General features: G+C 48.3%; 1 protein-coding gene across 1 annotated transcript; it reads left to right on the top strand.

The window, feature by feature from the left end:
• The first annotated feature begins 1,423 nt into the window (after window positions 1-1,423).
• On the top strand, window positions 1,424-16,528 carry Tmem11 (transmembrane protein 11). The gene is made up of 2 exons (XM_046456701.2): window positions 1,424-1,576; window positions 15,632-16,528. The coding sequence occupies exons 1-2, from the start codon at window positions 1,515-1,517 to the stop codon at window positions 16,146-16,148; spliced, it is 579 nt and encodes a 192-aa protein (XP_046312657.1). The 5' UTR covers window positions 1,424-1,514; the 3' UTR covers window positions 16,149-16,528.
• The last annotated feature ends 2,646 nt before the right edge of the window (window positions 16,529-19,174 follow it).

The following is a 19,174-nucleotide window of genomic DNA, read 5'->3' as shown; positions in this document are numbered from 1 at the left end:
CCACACTGGTCAAGAGAAGAGACAGCAGGGTGCAGTGGTGCATACCTGCAATCCCAGTGACTCAGGAGGCTGAGCTACAGGAGGATCCCAAAATGGAGGCCAGCCTGGGTAACTAAGAGAGAACTCATCTCAAAATAAAAAGGGCTAGAGATATAGCTCAGGGGTAAAGGCGTAGTCCCTGGATTTCAACAGTACCACAGATAAGTAAATAATTAAAAAATTAAGATATGTCCCATACCAACAGTGACATAATATCGCAATAGTTCACGACTCTCTAGCATGTGCTACATATTGGCTCTTGGAGGCCGGGTTGGATGACCCAATTTGAAAACCAGGAACATCCCATAGATCAGACATGTCGGAGGTCTTGGAAGCATAAAAGCCCGGACCAGGCAGGGAAAGGTATTTTAGGCGCAGCATGACATATCGGTGGGCTCACAACCTTCTGAATTTACTAGCCTGGTAACTTGAAGGCCACCAAAAGGGGCAGTTGAAGTCACAGAAGCAGGCAACCTCCCCCCAAGGAGGGGCTTCTAGGTTGAATTACACCCTGTAGGCAAGGAGGAACTGTCAGAGGGTTTTAAACAGCTAAAACTACAATAGAACATGAGCCAGAGGGAAATGCAGAGGAATCCCAGGTGGCTGAAGTCACCACCATATCTGCCAACCCTCTTGCTGACCTGCAGAGCCCCACCAGTCTGGATTGTGCCTCTTCACCCCTCAGAATCTAGAGCTTATTCCTTCATTGGTTTTGTTTAAACAATTCTATGAACTAATCAGCGTATCTAACAACTGTCTGTGGGAGCAGCAGGGACACTCAGTAGTCCTCAAACTGTAAGCAGCACCTGGGATCGCTTTACAGACAGGCAAAGGCAGGACCTGGGGCAGCCCAACTGATGCCTTTAAAGGTACCGAAACTAGGCTGGTCTCGTGCAACAGTGCATACTCCCGAAACGGGTCATGCAACCCAAGCTCCACAGACTCTTCCCGAACGCGGAACCTCGATTCCCCTCGCAGCACCGGTCACGTGCCGTAGCCAGCTGTCTGCTGTCACACCCTCCCACGGCCCCGACCCGCAGGAAGGCGCTCCGCAGCAGTGCGCGTCGGTCCCGGGCTCCCAAGTGCACCCCGCGTCCAGAGAAATGGGGGCCGGGCGGCGCCTCCCGCCCCTCTGTGACCTCAGCGGCGGCCGCCGCCCCGAAGGCCAGGAGGCCGGCTGCCCCAGCGCGGCGCCCTGGGAGTTGTAGGCGCCGTCTTCCCCTCTCCTTCAGCACTCCCGCTCGAACCCCAAGGACGTCCCGGAGCCGGGCGCGGGTGCCCACAGGCGCGAGCTGCGAGGGCTCCGGCTCCTCCCGGCGCAGGCGGCCCGGCGGCGGCTTCCGGCGCGCGGCATTGTGGGCGTCGTAGTTCGGCGCGCCGCGGCCCGCGCCTTGAGGCTGCCGGCCGGACTACATTTCCCCTCGGCCCGCCCGCCCGCCTCGGCGCCAGACACGGGGGAGCCGAGAGTCTCCAAGATGGCCGCTTGGGGAAGGAGGCGTCTGGGCCCGGGCAGCAGCGGCGGCAGCTCCCGAGAGAGGTGAGGTCCAGCGGCGTGCTCCTGCCGGGACGGGCGACCCGGCAGCCGGGGAGCGCGGCGAGGCCTCCCGGGGCGGCGCGTCTCCCTGCCGAGCCCCGGATCCCCGTCCCTCGCCGGGCACACGGGTTCCAGCCCGGGAGGAGCCGGGAGCCGGAGGGAGCAGGATCGGCCTCCAGGCGGTGCCGAGGACCCCAGGAGGGTGGCCGCGGGCCCGGCGCCCCACCGTGCGGGCGGAGGCGAGCGCAGGCCGCTCGGGAGCACCGGGCCCCTGCCGGGCGGCGCACGTGGCGGTCTCGGCCCCCGACGTGGCGAGGAGCGGTCCCGGGAGGGAGGGGAGGGGAGGGGAAGGCCGCGCAGAGCGGACGGGCCCGGGGCAGGCGCGGTGCGCACGTCCGCCGGGGAGCCGAGCCCGGCCGAGGTGCCTTCCGGGCCCGCGCCGGCCGCTGCCTGAAGGGGCTTGGCTTTTGGAGGGCTCTCAGCAAGTGCTCCTACCCTTCAAGTCCTTTAAAGTGACCTTTCCCAATGAATGGTGTGTGGCTAGGACGCTACGAGCTTGTTTTTTCCAAGGTGGACCTCTATTTTGATGACCCGTTTCCAGAAGATGGTACTGGAGTAGTTTCCGTGTCGAACTCGAGGATTTTGCTTCTGAAAAGCGCTTTCAGCTAGTAGAAGCTACTAGAAACTGTTCAACCCCTAGAAGTTTGGGAGAGTGGTGTATATCAGTGGAGCCACCAGGATTAAACTGCCCTGTCCATTTTGCTAAGGTTTGATTGGTATAGAGGAGATCAGAAGAAAGTAAAGTTTTGGTTTTCCTTTTTTTTTTTTTGGTCTTTTGAAGGAGGATCGTCAAAAGTTCTGTCTGTATTGTTCCTTTTCTTTAAGTGATTCCAACCCATGTTCATTGACATTGCCTGCAGATGACTTTTCCTACCTACAAGAGTCTTTCTTCCTGTTTGGCAGTTGTGATAGCTTACTTTTTTTTTTTTCTTTTTTTGGTACCAGGGATTGAACCCAGGGGCACTTAACCACTGAGCCACATCCCAGTCCTTTTTTGTATTTTATTTAGAGATAGGGTCTTGCTGAGTTGCTTAGGACCGCACTAAATTGCTGAGGCTGGCTTTGAAATTGCCATCCTCCTGCCTCAGCCTCCCTCGCCACTGGGATTACAGGTGTGTACCACCATGCCCGGCTACTTTTTATTCTTGAGCTCACAGGTATACAGTATTTTCTTTCTTCATTGCCTCTTCCTTGAAAAAGCAGTGACAATGAATCTGTCTTTTCAACTCCCACCTGGTATTTCTTGAATGGATTGGATTATCAGAAGAAGTTATCTTTATGATTTCCATAGGCCCTTAAAACCTAACACTTTCAAGACCGTTAACGCAACAAAGATCTTTTAGTAATAGCAAATGATCTGGCTTAGAAAGTTCAGTATTAGAGGAAAAGGCATTCTTCCTCTCTAAATAAGAACAACTCAAAGAGCCAAATAGAGATGCCTCAAACATGGTACTGGAGCTTGCCAGCAAAGGTTAAGTTTTCATAGATCAAAGAAAATAGATATTGGGAATTATTTTTGATAAGTGTTAGTTAATTTCAGAACAGTTTTACCAATCACAGCCCATAGACTAAATAATCCTGTCTTCGATGGTTGCATCTTGACACTTTTGTTTTGTTTTGGTAGTACTGGAATTGGAGCCCAGAGGTACTCTACCACTGAGCTACACCCCAGTCCTTTTTATTTTGAGACAGGATCTCACAGAGTTGCAGAGGCTGACTTCAAACTTGTAATCCTCCTGCCTTGGGCCCCTGGGTCACTGGGATTGCGGGCATGTGTTACTGCGCCTGCCTCTCAACAGATTTTCAGAGAATTTAAATGAGTTGGCTGACAGATTTTGCATAAAGCTCTCTGCAAAGCTGAGTAGTAGCTTTCTCTTTGGTCAGGGCAAGTGCTTTTTAGTTCATCATTCCTCACCTGACAGCTTGACTCACTGCAGTTACCTGCCTGGTCTCTGTAGATGTTCAGGTTGTGACCTTTGGTCAGGAACTGTACTTGCACATGCAGATGTTGCCTGTCATCCAGGAATGGGCATCTATTTTTTTGTTTGTTTCAGAGTCACCATCTGCCCTCTTTCCAGATCACTTGGTATGGCTTGATGTTTTCCCCTCTTTATTTTTGTTATAAGGCCTTAGCTAGGTTCCTTCAGAGGAGTCATTTGCCAGAGCACATCTTTCCTAAGATCCTCCCACGTTGAGCAGGGCTTGGAAATTTAACCCGCCCCCGAGCTATGGAGCTGACTTCTGGGCACACCTCCATTCCTCCTCAGTTAGTGGCAAGAACTTGGGTGGAACAGGCCGGATTAATTGGTTGCCCTAGCACCATAGATTATGAGGCCTGAGTGTATTATTGGCCCTCATGACTAAAATAGGCTGTTTATGGCTCCTAAATTATTTTATTCCATGTCACATTTAGACTGACTCAAATTTCACCTCCACTTTCCCAAGTCACTGCTTACACCTGGTTGGCGTCTGCTTTATGCTGAAACTGAAGGATATACATCATGTGGTCTGGGATAGGGACTGGAGTAGAGCAATACTTTGGACAAATTTGCTGGATTTGCCAGACTCTACTGCATGCAGTGGATGGAGTTTTGCTCTACCTGGCTCTTGAGTGTTTCTAGACTCAGTTCTAGATTAGAACTGAATTACTGAACTATCAGAAATTCCATAGCCACTAACCATATGCTATTACATTTAAATTAATTAAATGAAAAATTTAGCACCTCAGTCCCACCAGCCACATTTCAAGTGCTCAGTAGCCAGTTTTGGTTAGTGGCTACCATATCATACAGAACAGAACATTCCGCCACTGCATAAAGTTCTGTGTCTGTGGACAGTGCTGGCTTAGGAGGGGTAGAAACACCAAACTGATAGCTGCTTACATGATTTTTCTCTCTACTCCGTTAAATTTAGGGAATCAACAGTTTTTATAATGAAGAATATCAGACTCTGAGCTGTAACCTGAATTCTTGTCCACAATTCAGCATACTAGCAGCAAGCACATCAAACAGGTTGCCACTTGTCCTGCTGGCATCTTTGAGGTACACTTGCCCATCTAGGAAAGCACAGAGCAGGTATCTGTGTCTCCCACCTTTGTGCCAGCCAGGACTAGCTCACAGCCCACCTGTCTTACGTGGACTGCTTGGTGCTGCTCTCTCAGGGTTCCTGAGCATCCCTGAGTTTTCTGTGATTGTTGGAATATGAGTCTAGCCATGTGCTCTGAGTTCCTGTTCTTATAATCATGTGAACATGTACCAGTCTGCATCTGATCATGATGCAGGGCAGCCTGGGGTCTTCAGCTTTTGGGGTTTGATCATTTTTTGCAGCCTTCCCTCCCCTGGCCTGTGCAGCTGTTTCCCCTGGCATTTGTTAGACAGCTAGTTTCATGGAGTTGTGAGAATCAACACCATGTCCTCCTCTAGAGGGCTGTGTTTTATCTGTAAACCCAGATGATAAGATCCAGGTGGTCAGTGTAGGGTTTAGTGCCCACTCCAGATCAACGGATGGCCACGTGGGCAGGTTGGTTCATGTTCCTGGGGTGACACACCCCTTTCTGTTCTGATCCTTCCCTTTTAGTGCTAAGGACTGTTGGGATTTGGGTTTTTGTTTTGTTTTTTTGTTTTTTAATTTGTAGTTGTAAATGGACAGAATGCCTTTATTTTGTTTATTTTTAGGTGGTGCTAAGGATTGAACCCAGTGCCTCGCACTCTGCCACTGAGTCCCAGCCCCAGCCCCAGCTTGGTTTGGTGTCCAAGGGCAAAACACCTCACTAACCTGTGCCAGTTAATGTCTCTTGGGTGATTCCCATTCTGGCCCTCTTGTGTGGTAGAAGTTTTTCTTCCTGGTCTGGATGAGATGAACAGGCACAGGATTTGCACTCGTGTCTTATAAAAAGCCAATAACCATTCAGCAGCCTTAACAGTTGAGGTAAGGGCTGTGCAGAAGTCCTTGCCGCCATGGCAGAAATGTTCTGTATCTCTGTTGTGCATCAGGGCAGCCGTGAGCCACATGTGACTATTGAATGCTTGAAATGTGACTAGGGTGTCTGAGGGGCTGAATTTATTTCATTTTATCTAATTGTAATTAACTTATATAGTCACAGGTGCCTCACACCGGGTGGTGCTTTTCAAATTAGATTTGCACACCTGGCCCAGTTCCTGAGGGCATTGCAGTGCTTTGGGAGAGCCAGGGCCTTTGGCACCATTTGACACAGGAAACTGGCACAAGTTAGCAAGGTGTTTTGCTCTTGGACACAAAGCCAGTTAAGTGAGAGAGAACTTGAAGCCAGGCCCCTTGTCTTCCACACTTGTATGTATTGTGTTCTTGTTCCTGAGGCAAAATTGCTACTTGATTAGCAGACTGAAGAGTAGGAGAGTGACCTCTTCTTACAGGTTGTTTTCTCTGAGATGGATGAAAGTGTCAGGTGCCCTGTGAAAGTTCCTTGGACTTCTGGAACTGTTTTGGGCATATGTGCCTGTGCCTTTCTGTCCTCAGTGATCTTTAATTGGTAACATAGGATTTTCCTGCTAATCTTTCTGTTTTCTTTAGGGTCCTGGGGAAGCAATGCTTGGTTAGCCAAAAACAGGTTTCCACTCCATTAAATTTAGGGAATCAACAGTTTTTATAATGAAGAACTTCAGGCTCTGAACTGTAACCTGAATTCTTGTCCACAAGAATTCAGCACCTCATGTCACACACGGTGATTGAATGACACATATAAAGTGAAAAGCAGGCTGATAATGGACCTAATTTAAATTTTCAGGCATCATTTATTTTAATTATATCATTGTATCATCATTTTCTCTTCCTGTCACTCATTACAAATGTCCATCTATTTTTGGGGGGGGAACCTGTTACATTCAGGCCCTGTGCTGGGGGCGTGTCATGGTGTAAAGTCTCAGCCTTCAAGGAACTCATGCCAAAGTCCCTTTGTTTTCTTTTTGTGTGTGTGTGTGATACTGGGGGTGAAACCCAGAAGCATTCACTGAGTTATACCCCCAGCCTTTTTTATTTTGAGACAGTGTCTCGCCAAGTTGTTAAAGCTGGTCTTAAACTTGCGATCCTCCAGCGTCAGCTGGGATTACAGGCATGCATCGCTGTGCCCGGGTCTCCCTTTTTATTTTATAGGTGAGCTCACCCTTGAGCCCTACTTGGGAGAGCCTGGGCCCCCACTCCAGGAAGTGGGCTAAAGCCAGTGCTTGCACTACAGTTAGATTGAGTTCTCCTGGGTCAGCAAGACCAGGAAATGATGGAGACTTGCAGAGCAGTGGAGCCATTGCTTGCTTGAGTGCAAGGGGAATGGGACCGTTCATCCCTTTTCTGGCAGGACTGCAGGAGTGTGATACCAACACGATACCTCAATCATGTGAAGTTCCCTGCTCCTGGACACCTCTGGATTGGTGGGCTTGTTCCTTGTTGCTTCTCCATGGGCATTGAGAAGGTTCCAGAGCTGGAAGTGAGCTGCCTCCTGTTATCTTGGGTAGTGGAGACTCACTGGTTGTCTTGTCTCTTCACTACAAGGGATACAGGTTTTTGAGTGAGTTTTTTTTTTGTTTTTGTTTTTATGAAAACGTTTATAATTATTTTCACATTATAAAAGAAGCATATTTGTTTTTTAATAAAAAACAAAGGCATGGAAAAAAATAAATCTAGAGATCAACTGTTAGGCCACCACCCAAAGAAAAATGAGATATATATTTGTGTGTAGCAATAGACTTCCCTCATATATTTATCTGTCTTGTGTTTTAAAGAATATGTGTTAACTATATCAAAAGTGTATATGCTACAACATGATGATTTTATTTTTTATTTTTTTGGTACTGGGGATTGAATGCAGGGGCTCTTCATCATTGAGCTACATCCCCAGCCCTTTTTTATTTTGAGATAGGTCTTGCTAAGTTGCTGAGGCTGGCCTCAAACTTGTGTTCCTCCTGCCTCAGCCTCCAGAGTCATTGGGATTACAGGCGTGTGTCATGGCACCTAGCTTCAACGTGATGACTTAAAAACATGATGATAGGGCTGGGGTTGTGGCTCAATGGTAGAATACTTACCTAGCACGCGTGAGGCACTGGGTGCCTCAACACCACATAAAAATAAATAAAATAAAGGTATTATGTCCATCTACAACTAAAAATATTTTTTTTAAGTTATGATAAATGAAAGAAGCCAGTCATAAAACAACACATATGATTCTGTTTATATGGAAGGCCCAGAAGTGGCAAATCCGTAAGTCATGAAGTGGAATGTTGGTTGCCAAGGGCTAGGGGAAATGGGAAACGTCCTTAGTGGTGGGTACAGGTACAGGTGTTTGGGTTTTGTGGTTCTTTTGTGGTGCTGGGGATTGAACCCAAGGGGTGCTGTACAACCCTAGCTTTTTTTTTTTTTTTTAAGACAGGGTCTCACTAAGTTGCCCAAGCTGAACTTGAACTTGTTATCCTCCTGCCTTAGCCTCCCGAATTGCTGTACACCACCACACCCAGCCAGGATTTCTTTTTGAGGTGATGAAAGTGTTCCAAAATTGTGGGTTTAATTACACAACTCTGAAAATGCTGAGCTGCTGAATTGTCTGCCTTAAGTGGGTGAATTGTATGGCCTGTGTATTCTACCTCAATAAAAATATAAATCAAGGGCTGGGAGTGTAGCTCATAACATGCTTGGCAAGTGCAAGGATCTGAGTTCTATCTGCAGCATGCAAAGAAAAAAATAAGAACTACAGTGAGGGGCTGGGATTGTGGCTCAGTGGCAGAGCGCTTGCCTCACATATGAGGTACTGGGTTCGATCTTCATCAGCACCACATAAAAATAAATAAAAGATATTGTGTCCATTTATAACTAAAAATATTAAAAAAAAAAAAAAAGAACTACAGTGAGTTACCATTATCACACAATAGTAGGATGGCTACTATTAGAAGAAAGTAGAACCTCAGTGACTTGGGAGGCTGAAGCAGGAAAATCGCCAATTCAAGGCCATCTGGAGCAATATAGCGAGACCCTCTCTCAAAAAGGGCTGAGAGTATAGCTCAGTGGTAGAGCACCCCTGGGTTTAATCCAAAGGGAAGGAGAGAGGGAGGGAGGAAGAACAGGTATTGGGGAAAATGTGGAAAAATTTGTGGTAAGGTAAAATGAGGGTGGTAAGGTAAAATGGTGCAGTCACTGTAGAAAACTACCACAGGTCCATAAAAATTGAACATAGAATTGCTGTATAATCCAGCAATTCTACTTCTGGGCATATAAACAAAAGAATTGAAAAACAGGGACTTGAATAGATACTTGTACACCTTCGTTCATAACAGCATTATTCATAATAGTCAAGAGGTGGAAATAACCCAAGTGTCCATTGGTAAATGAATGGATAAACACAGTATGATGTAGCTATACAATGGAACCCTATTCAGCCTTAAAAAGGAAGGAGAGTCTGGAACATGGTTTGATGTGGCTGAACCTTGAGGGCATTATGCTAAGTGAAATAGCCAGTCACAGAAGGATAAGTACTCCTAGGAGTTCTGTAGGACCGTCAGATTCATACAGACAGATAGTAGGATAATTGCCAGGGGATGGGAAGATATTAAATGAGCACAGAGTTTTGCTTTTGCAAGAGGAAAAAGTTCTAGAAATCAGCTGTACAAAAGTGTGGACATACTTAACACTACTGAACTGTACATTTAAAAAGACTAAAGTGTTAAAATTGCATTTGCCACATTTAGGAAGTAACAATAACCTGTGCTTACCACAAGTAGAGCTTAGCAAGTAGAAGACTAGCCTTTCCTTGGCCCACATCAGTCTCCCCAGCACAGGCCACCTGGCTCGTGAACCCCCTTCTTGTGCTTCCTCATAGTCTGCTACACAAGAGGAATCTGCATGTGCCCCCCACACACAAGGTGGCACCCGTTCACCCTCATTCTGGTGGCGTTAGTTTAGTTCATTAGTCACTTGCATTCACCAAACAGTGCTGCTTGCACAAACTTGCATAGCTCTTGACTTTTTTGGGGATGTCACCAGCCTGTGGGGGTCCCTGCATTTGAAATTCAAGCCTGGCCTCACCATATGGGCTGGACAGAGGGCTGGTCTCTGAGTAGGCTGCCTGGCATACTCTTAGGGTGCCCAGGTCCCAGAGGGGAAATTTTGTGTCCTGTTGGGTTTTCACTGTGGTGCACTTTGACTGTAACGCAGCATTCCCCAGGGGTTTATTCGCCAGTTGATTCCCCTTGGTGGCAAACTGAGGGCCCAAAGGCCAGATGGGGTTGCAGACGGAAAGAGGGAGTCAGGCCCGTAACACCTACTCACAAGTGCCGTGAACTGAGGCACCACAGTGTCTGCGGCAGCCCTTGGAGTTGCTTGAACTGTTGCCTGCCCCCAGCTGCATTTAGTGATTTTTTTAAAAATATATTTTTTTTAGTTGTAGTTGGACAAAATTATTTATTTTTATGTGATGCTGAGGTTTGAACCCAGTGCCTCATACATGCGAGGCAGGCGCTCTACCACTGAGCACAGCCCCGGCCCCAGCCTTACATTTAGTGATTTTTAAAGTGCCAGATATTATGCCAAGTTTAAAAGAGTCAAAGGTCATTTAGTAAAAAAGAGACCCCCTTCCTTTTCTGAGCTACTCAGTTCCCCTTAGTGACAGATTCTCAGGTCTTTTTGTCTCCTTCCAGAAATGTTCTGTGCGTATAAAAGCAAATAGATACTTAAAAAAAAAAATTACACTACAGATGGCATATTATAAACACTGTTCTGTACCATCACTGCTGCTGCTTTTTGTTTGCTTTTTAATGTAGACTCTCAGCGGTCATTTCACACATGCAGAGAAAAGTAAAAATATGGCCTCTTAGGAAGCCTGGAGTTCAAAAGATCCCAACTAGCTACAGGTTGAGCATACCAAAATACTCCAAAATCTGATACATTTTGAGTGCCCATATTATTCCACAAGTGGAATATTCCACACAAAACCTCGTGTGATAGGTAATTGTCCAAATGCAGGTGCACTAAAAATATTGTGTAAATTTACCTTCAGGCTACAAGGTGTAGGTGAAACAAAAAAGGATTTTATGTTTAGACTTGGTCCCATCCCCAAGACATCTCATTAATCCCCAAATGCTGAACACTTTTATTCTTAAGCATTTGGAAAGGGATATTCAAATATTGATAAGGGATACTTATAAGAGAGACTGTATTGCTTTTTTAAAAAGTCTGCTTCCACATACCAGGGGTCAGGCCACTCAGGTTCGAAGGCCCATTGCCTTGTAAGCTGGAGATCAGTTGATAATGTTCTGAATGGTTCAAGGCAGCCTTCCAACTGGGTTCTTAGCTGGGTTACATTTGACCCAGAAGCAAAATTAAGCTTTGGGGGTGAGTGCTGGCATGGTTGAGCAGTGACTGGACTTGGCTCTTAGAGAACTCAGCAACCGGTTTCTGAAGTAAAACAGTCCAGAGTCCATATCACCAGTGCAGACCTGAGCCCTTTAAAATGTACTTGTACGGTGGCAGACAGCACCTTGCCTCCACCAGCACCTGGGATATGGGGTACTTGGCCTGGCCTGGCCTGGCGGACTCTGACAGAGCTGCTCCTGCTTCCTGTGTGTCTGGATTGGTTGTGGTCTGAATCTTGCCATCTCCTTCCTCGTAAATCATATGGTATCCTGGAAATTTACTTCTCCAAACTTCAGATTTTATCCCACCTGACAGAAAACGAGAATCCCTTTCCTTAACTGACTTTTACAGCAGAATTGGTGGTTGGTTTGGGGGGCAGTAAAACAGGACACTGCCTGGGCCTTCTTCAGAGCCTGCTCTTGTTTGAAGCACCTGGCGCCTTCAGCTGGCCGTGTACTTATTTTCATACTATGTATAAAGTTTTGCCCATGGGATAGGAGCAGACTGAGCTGCTCACAGTAAGACACAGGGCTCCAGGAAGCCAAAGTGATCTTGGCAGGCAGTGGGGAGCTGTCTATGAAACCAGCTCTCAGATGTGAGTATCAGGTGGACGCACCGTGTCTATACTTGCTCACTACAGGCTGTGGCATTCATGAGGCCACCTACAGTGAGGGCAGCAGATGCCTGGACCCAGTGAGGACAGAAGGCCACTGCCTTGGGAGCAGTTTACTGACCCAGTGTCTGCTTGCTGCTGTTCCCATGTTGTGGGGCTGGGATGCAGGACAACAGCAGCAAGGCAGGAGTTTAGGTCTTTGGAGTCACTCCTAGACATGTTGGGACTCATACACCCACTAATCTGTCTTGACAAGTGGTGGGAGGTGTCTACCATGCCTGCCCAAGGAACCTGAGGGATCCTGCCATGCAGAGGGTTGGGGCAGGGTGGGCCTGGGTGGATATGGGTGCCGTCTGGGCTTGGAGAGGGAGCTGGGGAGATGGCATCTGCCCACTGATGTGTTTGTAAGATGGAGCACTCCAGGTGCTGGTTTGACTGGCTGCTCCTTGCTGAGAAAAAACACCATGTGAAAAATACATTCAGGATGGCTGCAGGCCTGCCAGCAGACAAGGGCAAGACAGCACTGTGGAACAGGGTCTGGGTGAGAAGACTCTGTAGTATCAGCTTGATGCCAACTTTTGTTTTGAGTGTTTCATGGGGGTGAGCGCTCACCTCTGACACCCCATGGTGAGGTGTCTTGTCCCCTCACTTTCAGAGTCTGCAGGACACAAATTAGCTTGAAAGCAACTCCTTTTTGGTTTCGCAGATGGATGCATGGTTTAATCCCTTAGGCCTCTTGTTCTCGGGGCCCTCGGCCTCTCTTGGCTAATATACATGACCCTAAAGGAAATCTCTTAGCCAGAAATGTTCCCACCTGGGAGTAGAAACCCTGTCACTCCCACACACCAGGGAGCACAGTCACCCCTTAGCACTGACTTTGATTTCTGTGTGACCATCAGAGACTACTCAGCCCCTCTTCTCGCCCAGCCAGAGTGAAACCCTGATTCAGGCCACCTTATTTGTCTGCTTAAGGTGGCTTTTAAGATGCTGAATTCTGCTTGAGAGAAACAGCTGCAGTCACCTGAATTTTCTCCAGAAGGAGAAACTTTACAAAGAAACTTAAAGGGAAACCCTGCTTTCCCATTTCTTCGGCTTCCTATGTGTCTTTGGCAGCCCAGTGACTGGCATACCGTGTCACAGGCTGCTTTGGCCACATCCCATGTTGAGGTTTCTTGTCTGACCCCAGGGAGTCATTTCTCTCCAGTGCACAGTTTAATCAGGGCCTGTGATTTAATTAGCAGGCATTGCCTTAGCTCAGTTTAATCACAGATACCTTTCCAGGATAAAGAGTTCTTTTTTTCTGGGTCCAAGCCAAAGCCTTTTATTAAAGATGCTCCCATTTTGAGTGGGATCCCCTCCCTTGGCATATGGGTGCACAGTCGGCCCTTTACCTATGTTTTTTTTTGTTTTTTTTTTGGTGCTGGGGATTGAACTCAGGGGCACTCGACCACTGAGCCACATCCCCAGCCCTTTCTTTCTTTCTTTTTTTTTTTTTATTATACTTTTTTCTTTAGTTGTAGATGGACACAATGCTGAGGGTTGAGCCCAGTGCCTCACACATGCTGGGCGAGCACTCCACCACTGAGCCACTACCCCAGCCCCGCCAGCCCTATTTTGTATTTTATTTAGAGACAGGTCTCCCTGAGTTGCTAATAAGAACCTTGCCATTGCTGAGGCTGGCTTTAAACTCGAGATTCTCCTGACTCAGCCTCCCTAGCCACTGGGATTACAGATGTGCGCCACTGTGCCTAGCTGACTTTCATTTTTTATGTGACCACATAAGAACATTCATTAGTTGTTATCCAGCCAGAGTGAAACCCTGCCTCTGAGGTTTCCTTGTCTGTTTACTAAAAGTGAATTTTTAAAAAACATTTATTTTTTTAGTTGTAGTTGGACACAATACCTTTATTTATTTATTTTAATGTGGTACTGAGGATTGAACCCAGATTGAGGATTGAAAGCTCAATTGCTAGGCGAGCACTCTACCGCTGAGCCACAACCCCAGCCCTAAAAGTGAATTTTTAAAGTGCTGAATCTTGGCTGGAGCTTAGCATGTGTGCTACCCCATCCCCCCAGATAAATGAAATAAAGTGCCAGATCCTGTCCAAGAATGACAACCGGAAGGAGTCTAATCTGTCAGGCTCTCTGGTCACCTGTTTCTTGGTGTTTGCCCCCAGCAGTCCAGTTTCCACTGTGCCCTCGCATGCTGTTTCTTTGAGGGAGGGTTGGGATCCTCCTGTGGTGGGCTGAGAGGGTTCTTCTCTGGTCTCCACAGTGTCTGTGGCCACCCTGGGGTACTCAGTTCAGCCACCACTGTGTGTGCTGGTATGGCTGCTGGGACCAGCTGCCTAGGCTAGGCCTTAGCCACCACTGTGTGGGCAGTGTGGCTGCAGAGACCAGCCTTGTAGGCTGGGCCTTCTGTGAACACTTTATGCTGTGCTTCTTATTGGCCACTGAAGGAGCCCAGTTCCTGTCAGGGAGAATCAGCCCCTGGCCAGAGACCCCTGGTTGGAGGGGCATAGATTTGGGTGGGGAAGTGGTGACGACCAGGTTTAGGGACTAGGGGCTATTTTTCATTGAGGCATATGTGACACAGAGCTGTGTTTTGAATGTCTCTGCGAGGCTTGGATGAAGACTTCATTTTTTGTACTAGAGATCAAACCCAGGGGTGCTTTACTACTGAGCTACATTCCAGCCCCTTTCTTTTTTATTTTGAGACAGGGTCTCACTGAGTTGTTTACTGGTCACAAATTTGCGATCTTCCTGCTTCAGCGTCGCTGGGATTACAGGTGTGTGCACCACATCCAGCTGAAGAAGGCATCTTATGAAGCGAGCAGAGGGCGTAAAACTAGGAGAAGCAGTCCATGCTGGATGGCACTGTGTAGGCTTAGATCTGGACAGGTTGAAATAAGCCCCAGGAGACGTAGAAAGGGCTGTGCAGCCCTGTACTTAGGTTTGCCTGTCCTGGGTTTGAGAAGATTCTGCTTTGGATAGGAAATGTGCATCAAAGACTTCATATTGCCTAACAAGCCACTTCGGCCCATGCTTGCTGCTGGGACTGAGGCCCAGCTGTCATGTGGCTTTGACAGAGCTGAGCCCTTCCTTACAGTTCTAGATTCCTCTTTACCTGGTCAGGGTCATGTCATCCATCCGCAGTGCGAGGGGGAAGCAAAGGTTTGAGGCAGATCCCTGTGAACAGTGTCTTTTGGGGCATGAGAGCAGCCCTCAGTGGTGAATCCTAGGCCTGCAGGGTCCAGATTGGGCCATCATCTAGGCTGCCTGATTGAGAAACCCTACAGATGCTTCTGCCTATGAGTTGCTACTCTTTTCTCATCTCAGAGAGGGCTTCATTTCCCCCGAGTAGCTGCTATTCCTGGGCCTGCTGTGCCTGTCCTCCCAGGGGGCCCCTGAGGTGAAGCTGTCCCTTTTTGTTTTCAGTTGTGCAAACGATGGATGGCCACTTTTGAACTGAGCAAAGGGCAGGGTTGTTCAGTATCATGTCCTGAGGGGTATGTTGGTTTCCATAGAAAAACCCTACTGCAGTTGTCTTGACAATCCAAGACAGCTTCCGAGCTGTTGACCTTGTGCATCTGCTGTGTTCGGGTCTGTGGCATTCTGTGCTGCAATCACTTTTTTCCCTTTGGGCTGTGTGCCAACTTGGCAGTCTGCTAGGGTGCCGCACTACGCTCCCCAGCAAGCTGGCATACAGTGTGGTGGCTTGTCAGATGCACCAGTTACCCCTTTTTCTGCATCTTTCATTTTGTTCTTTCATTCTCTCAGAAAGAAAAATGTTTACTGATTATCTTGTCTGTTGGGTTCTAGAGCAGATAAACACATAAGTGATGCTTCCACATAACCCACTTGAATCAAAGTGTGAAACATGTAATGTTTTGAACAACCAACAATAAAAATTAAATAAATAAATAAATAAATAAATAAATAAGTGATGCTTCCAGCATCTTAGTGAAACCCAGTCCAGTGCTTCAGCCTAACCGCCTTGTCTTTCTCCCCCATCAAAGGGTGAGCTTGTCGGCCACGGACTGCTACATTGTGCACGAGATCTACAATGGGGAGAACGCCCAAGACCAGTTTGAATATGAGCTGGAGCAGGCCCTGGAAGCCCAGTACAAGTACATTGTGATCGAGCCCACCCGCATCGGCGATGAGACTGCGCGCTGGATCACCGTGGGCAATTGCCTGCACAAGACGACCGTGCTGGCGGGTACTGCCTGCCTCTTCACCCCATTGGCACTGCCCTTAGATTATTCCCACTACATCTCCCTGCCCGCTGGTGCGCTGAGCCTGGCTTGCTGCACCCTCTACGGGATCTCCTGGCAGTTTGACCCTTGCTGCAAGTACCAAGTGGAGTACGATGCCTATAAACTGTCCCGCCTGCCTCTGCACACACTCACCTCCTCCACCCCGGTGGTGCTGGTCCGGAAGGACGACCTGCACAGAAAGAGACTGCACAACACGATAGCACTGGCCGCCCTGGTGTACTGTGTAAAGAAGATTTACGAACTCTACGCTGTATGACTTCAGTAGAGCAGGGAGAGGAGCAGAGCCACACAGCCCGCGAGAGAGGAGAGGATTCAGATTGCCGCATTAACCCTTCTTGCTCTGCAAGGCAGCCTGGGAAGGTGTTTGGTTTAATACTTGTCATTTTTAAAAAAGAATACAGATCATGGGTATACCAAGGGGTTTTTCAGCTCATTACACTAAGGTGTGGATTTCCATAACCCAGGAGGGGTTCTGAGGCTGTGGAAGTCTGATTGGGCAGTGGAATGTGGATGGAAGCCAACGCTACTGAGGGGGTGTGAACGCGTTTTGGGGGGGTCTTGAAGTATATTGTTTAACTGTACCATTCAGAGCCAACCAGAAGCTATTGACCATTATTAAAATTATGAGAATTTCAACTTCTGCTGTTCTCTCTGTCCATAATGGTGCTTGCAGCTCCCGCTGCACCTGAGTTATGCAGGCACTACGGACACCTTCTGCTCCTCATTGCAGCCTAGTGTCACCACTTAGCAAGAACAGGTCTGGATCTGAGGTCCTGAGGCCAGCAGCCCCTGCCCAGATAGCCTGGCTCACCTTGGCCTTGCTGTGGTTGGGGTCAGCACTGCTGGCATGCTGGTGTTCAGGGACATGGTAAAGTGATGGTGCCTTGAGATCATGAGTCTCTCTTTGGGTTCCCTTTTGGGAAATTCTGGGGCCCAGAAGCCTTTGTCCAGAAATTCTGATTTAGGAGGACACAGGTGCTAACATCTTTGGTTTTTTAAAGCACCCACAGCTGTTCCTGATGTGGACCAAATTCAACCCATATCCTAGGCCAAGGGAAGAGCCCTGGAAACTATCAGGAAAGCACCCTGGATAACCTTGGGGGCTAATCCACAGCAGCCCAGCCCCTTGCTGGGCTCCTTCCTCAGCCAAAAGTCATCTTATGCACTGTCTGCCACACTCCTGCTGAGGTTTTGGATAAATGGACAATAGACCCCTTTATAAAGGCCGAGGCCTCAGTGGCCCAGTTCTCCCCTCACAGCCACACAGCACTTACGAAGGACAGTCTTCAGGAGACAGACAGGCTGACCTTTCACCCAGCTGTGCCACAGAGCCATGAGGGCGCTTCACCCACGGTACACAGCAAGGCTCTGGGGCGGTTACGCCGTTTTGGTAGGGGAGATCCAAATCTTCTAAGAGTACCATGGCCCACGAAACATTTTAAACTTTGATAGTGTCCTTGAATTGTTGAGTGATAAAATGTCAGGTGTACAGTATTGTTTACATGCTGGCCTTTGGCCAGTGGGAACAATAAAATGATAACTACAAGAGATCCTGGACAAACAGGCCTCATCCCAATTGTGCAGGACAAGCTGAAATGCGCTGCCCACAACTCAGGCTCTGAGCACTGGCTTCCAAGCCTGCTGGGCAGGACAGCAAGGTATGTGTTTTTGTGACAGACAGGTTCAGAGTTGGAAAGGGAGCCCCATGACTGGCCTAGCTGTGCTCTTTCTGCACATCAGATTTCATGGGGGAGGTGGCTAGAACTGGACAGGCTGTGGGACCTCAGGTCAGCCAAGGAGATGCCCTCAACCAAAATAGAAACCAGGTACAAACGGACGCTCCTTTGCCATTTCCCAGGCCACACTTAACGAAGTGTCTCTTGTTGGGTGTACCAACCCAGGTTGTGAAATGCCATCGTAGTTATGTGGTCCCTGGTCATACAAGTGAAGCTGCAGTGCCTCTGCAGACAGCAGGGCAGGGATTGGTGTGACCCAGGCAAGGCCTTGGGAGCAGCCAACGTATACCTCCCTCCTGCCCAGAGAGGCTGTCACACACAGCAGGGTCCTCGACAAGTGGCTCATGCTCACCTGTGTCATACAGCTTTCAGTAACTGATAATTGAGAGGAAGCAAAGGCCACATGACCCAGAGGTCCTGCTGTGGAAAATCCGCCCAAGTCCCACGTGGGTCATTTAAGGGAATGGGTCGTGTAACTAATCTAGCAAACCACTTTAATCTTAACTACCCACCCCATCCAGTTTTAGAGAAGCAGAGACAACTAACCAGGCAATGTGAAGGGCAGACCCTGGCTGGCTCTTTCCACCTGTGTCTCCTCCACAGCCTCTCGGCTCCTCCAAGTTTCACATCTGGTCTAGCACTGGGACACCCACCTGTCTCAGGAGGCTGGGAGACTTGCTGTGAGCCAGGCTATATGCCCAAGGAGCCATGTCCTCACCATTTCCCCCTCTACACTGCGTAGAGCCATGCTGGCTGAGAAGAAAAAGCTAGTTTTAGTTTTCAGTCTCGGTTTTGGGCAGGAAGCATAAGATGGCCTGCTCTTGCCCAAGCACCAGCGGAACACCAAAAGGTTTGGAAAGGAAAGTGGAAAGTGTCTTTGAACTTTATCAGATATCTGAAGGCAGAACCAATTAAATGTCGTGGTTTTCAGACCTCCCTACAGAATTCAAGATTGAAAGTGATCCCAAAACAAAACAACAACAACAAAAAAAAGAAAAACCCCCAATGACAGAAAAGCTAAACTGGAACTGCAGCAACACTGCTACCTCTGGTGGCAAGTGCTTACATTCAAACACTGGTTTGAAAAATCCAAGATTAAAATGAAGGTTATTCAGAGTCCACAAGCCAAAGCCAGGCTGTGGTGAGCTGCCCTCTTGGAATAAGCTCGCCAGGCAGGCTGGGCAGGTGGAGGCTTGGCCCCAGGAGGATGTACCAGCTGCCCTCCACATGAGGACAGGCGGCCTCAGGAGGTCTCCCATTTGTCCAAACCAGCACTCTATCCAGAAAGGCTTGCTTAGCTCCAGAGGTACCTGAAATAACACTGTAGGAGCAACAGGGAACTTGAAGCACACTGATGACCGGCCCTTTGGGCTGTGGTCTCTGAGGCCAAGAGCATCCCTCTGACATTAAAGCTTCCCTGGAATCTGCCAACCTCAAGAGCAGGGTGTCCCATGTTCAGCCTCTGGCAAGTAGCCATATCTATGCTAGCTCTGGCCAGGATTAGGAATTCTTAGATTTTCTCTTCTTTCTGGCCCTGGAGGCCATG

Source organism: Marmota monax, unplaced genomic scaffold (genome assembly GCF_021218885.2).
Source record: "Marmota monax isolate L192 unplaced genomic scaffold, Marmota_monax_Labrador192_F-V1.1 WCK01_AAM20220418_F8-fsc00291, whole genome shotgun sequence".
In the NCBI taxonomy this organism is placed as follows: Eukaryota; Metazoa; Chordata; class Mammalia; order Rodentia; family Sciuridae; genus Marmota; species Marmota monax.
Note: the sequence above shows the minus strand (reverse complement) of the source record. Positions and strands in the feature narration are given on the sequence as shown.

Bases quoted from the DNA above. Each gene is read 5' to 3' on its own strand.
- Tmem11 (XM_046456701.2), top strand. From the start codon at position 1,515: ATGGCCGCTTGGGGAAGGAGGCGTCTGGGCCCGGGCAGCAGCGGCGGC. The intron at 1,577-15,631 runs GTGAGGTCCAGC...CCCCCATCAAAG, and splicing joins GGCGGCAGCTCCCGAGAGAG to GGTGAGCTTGTCGGCCACGG.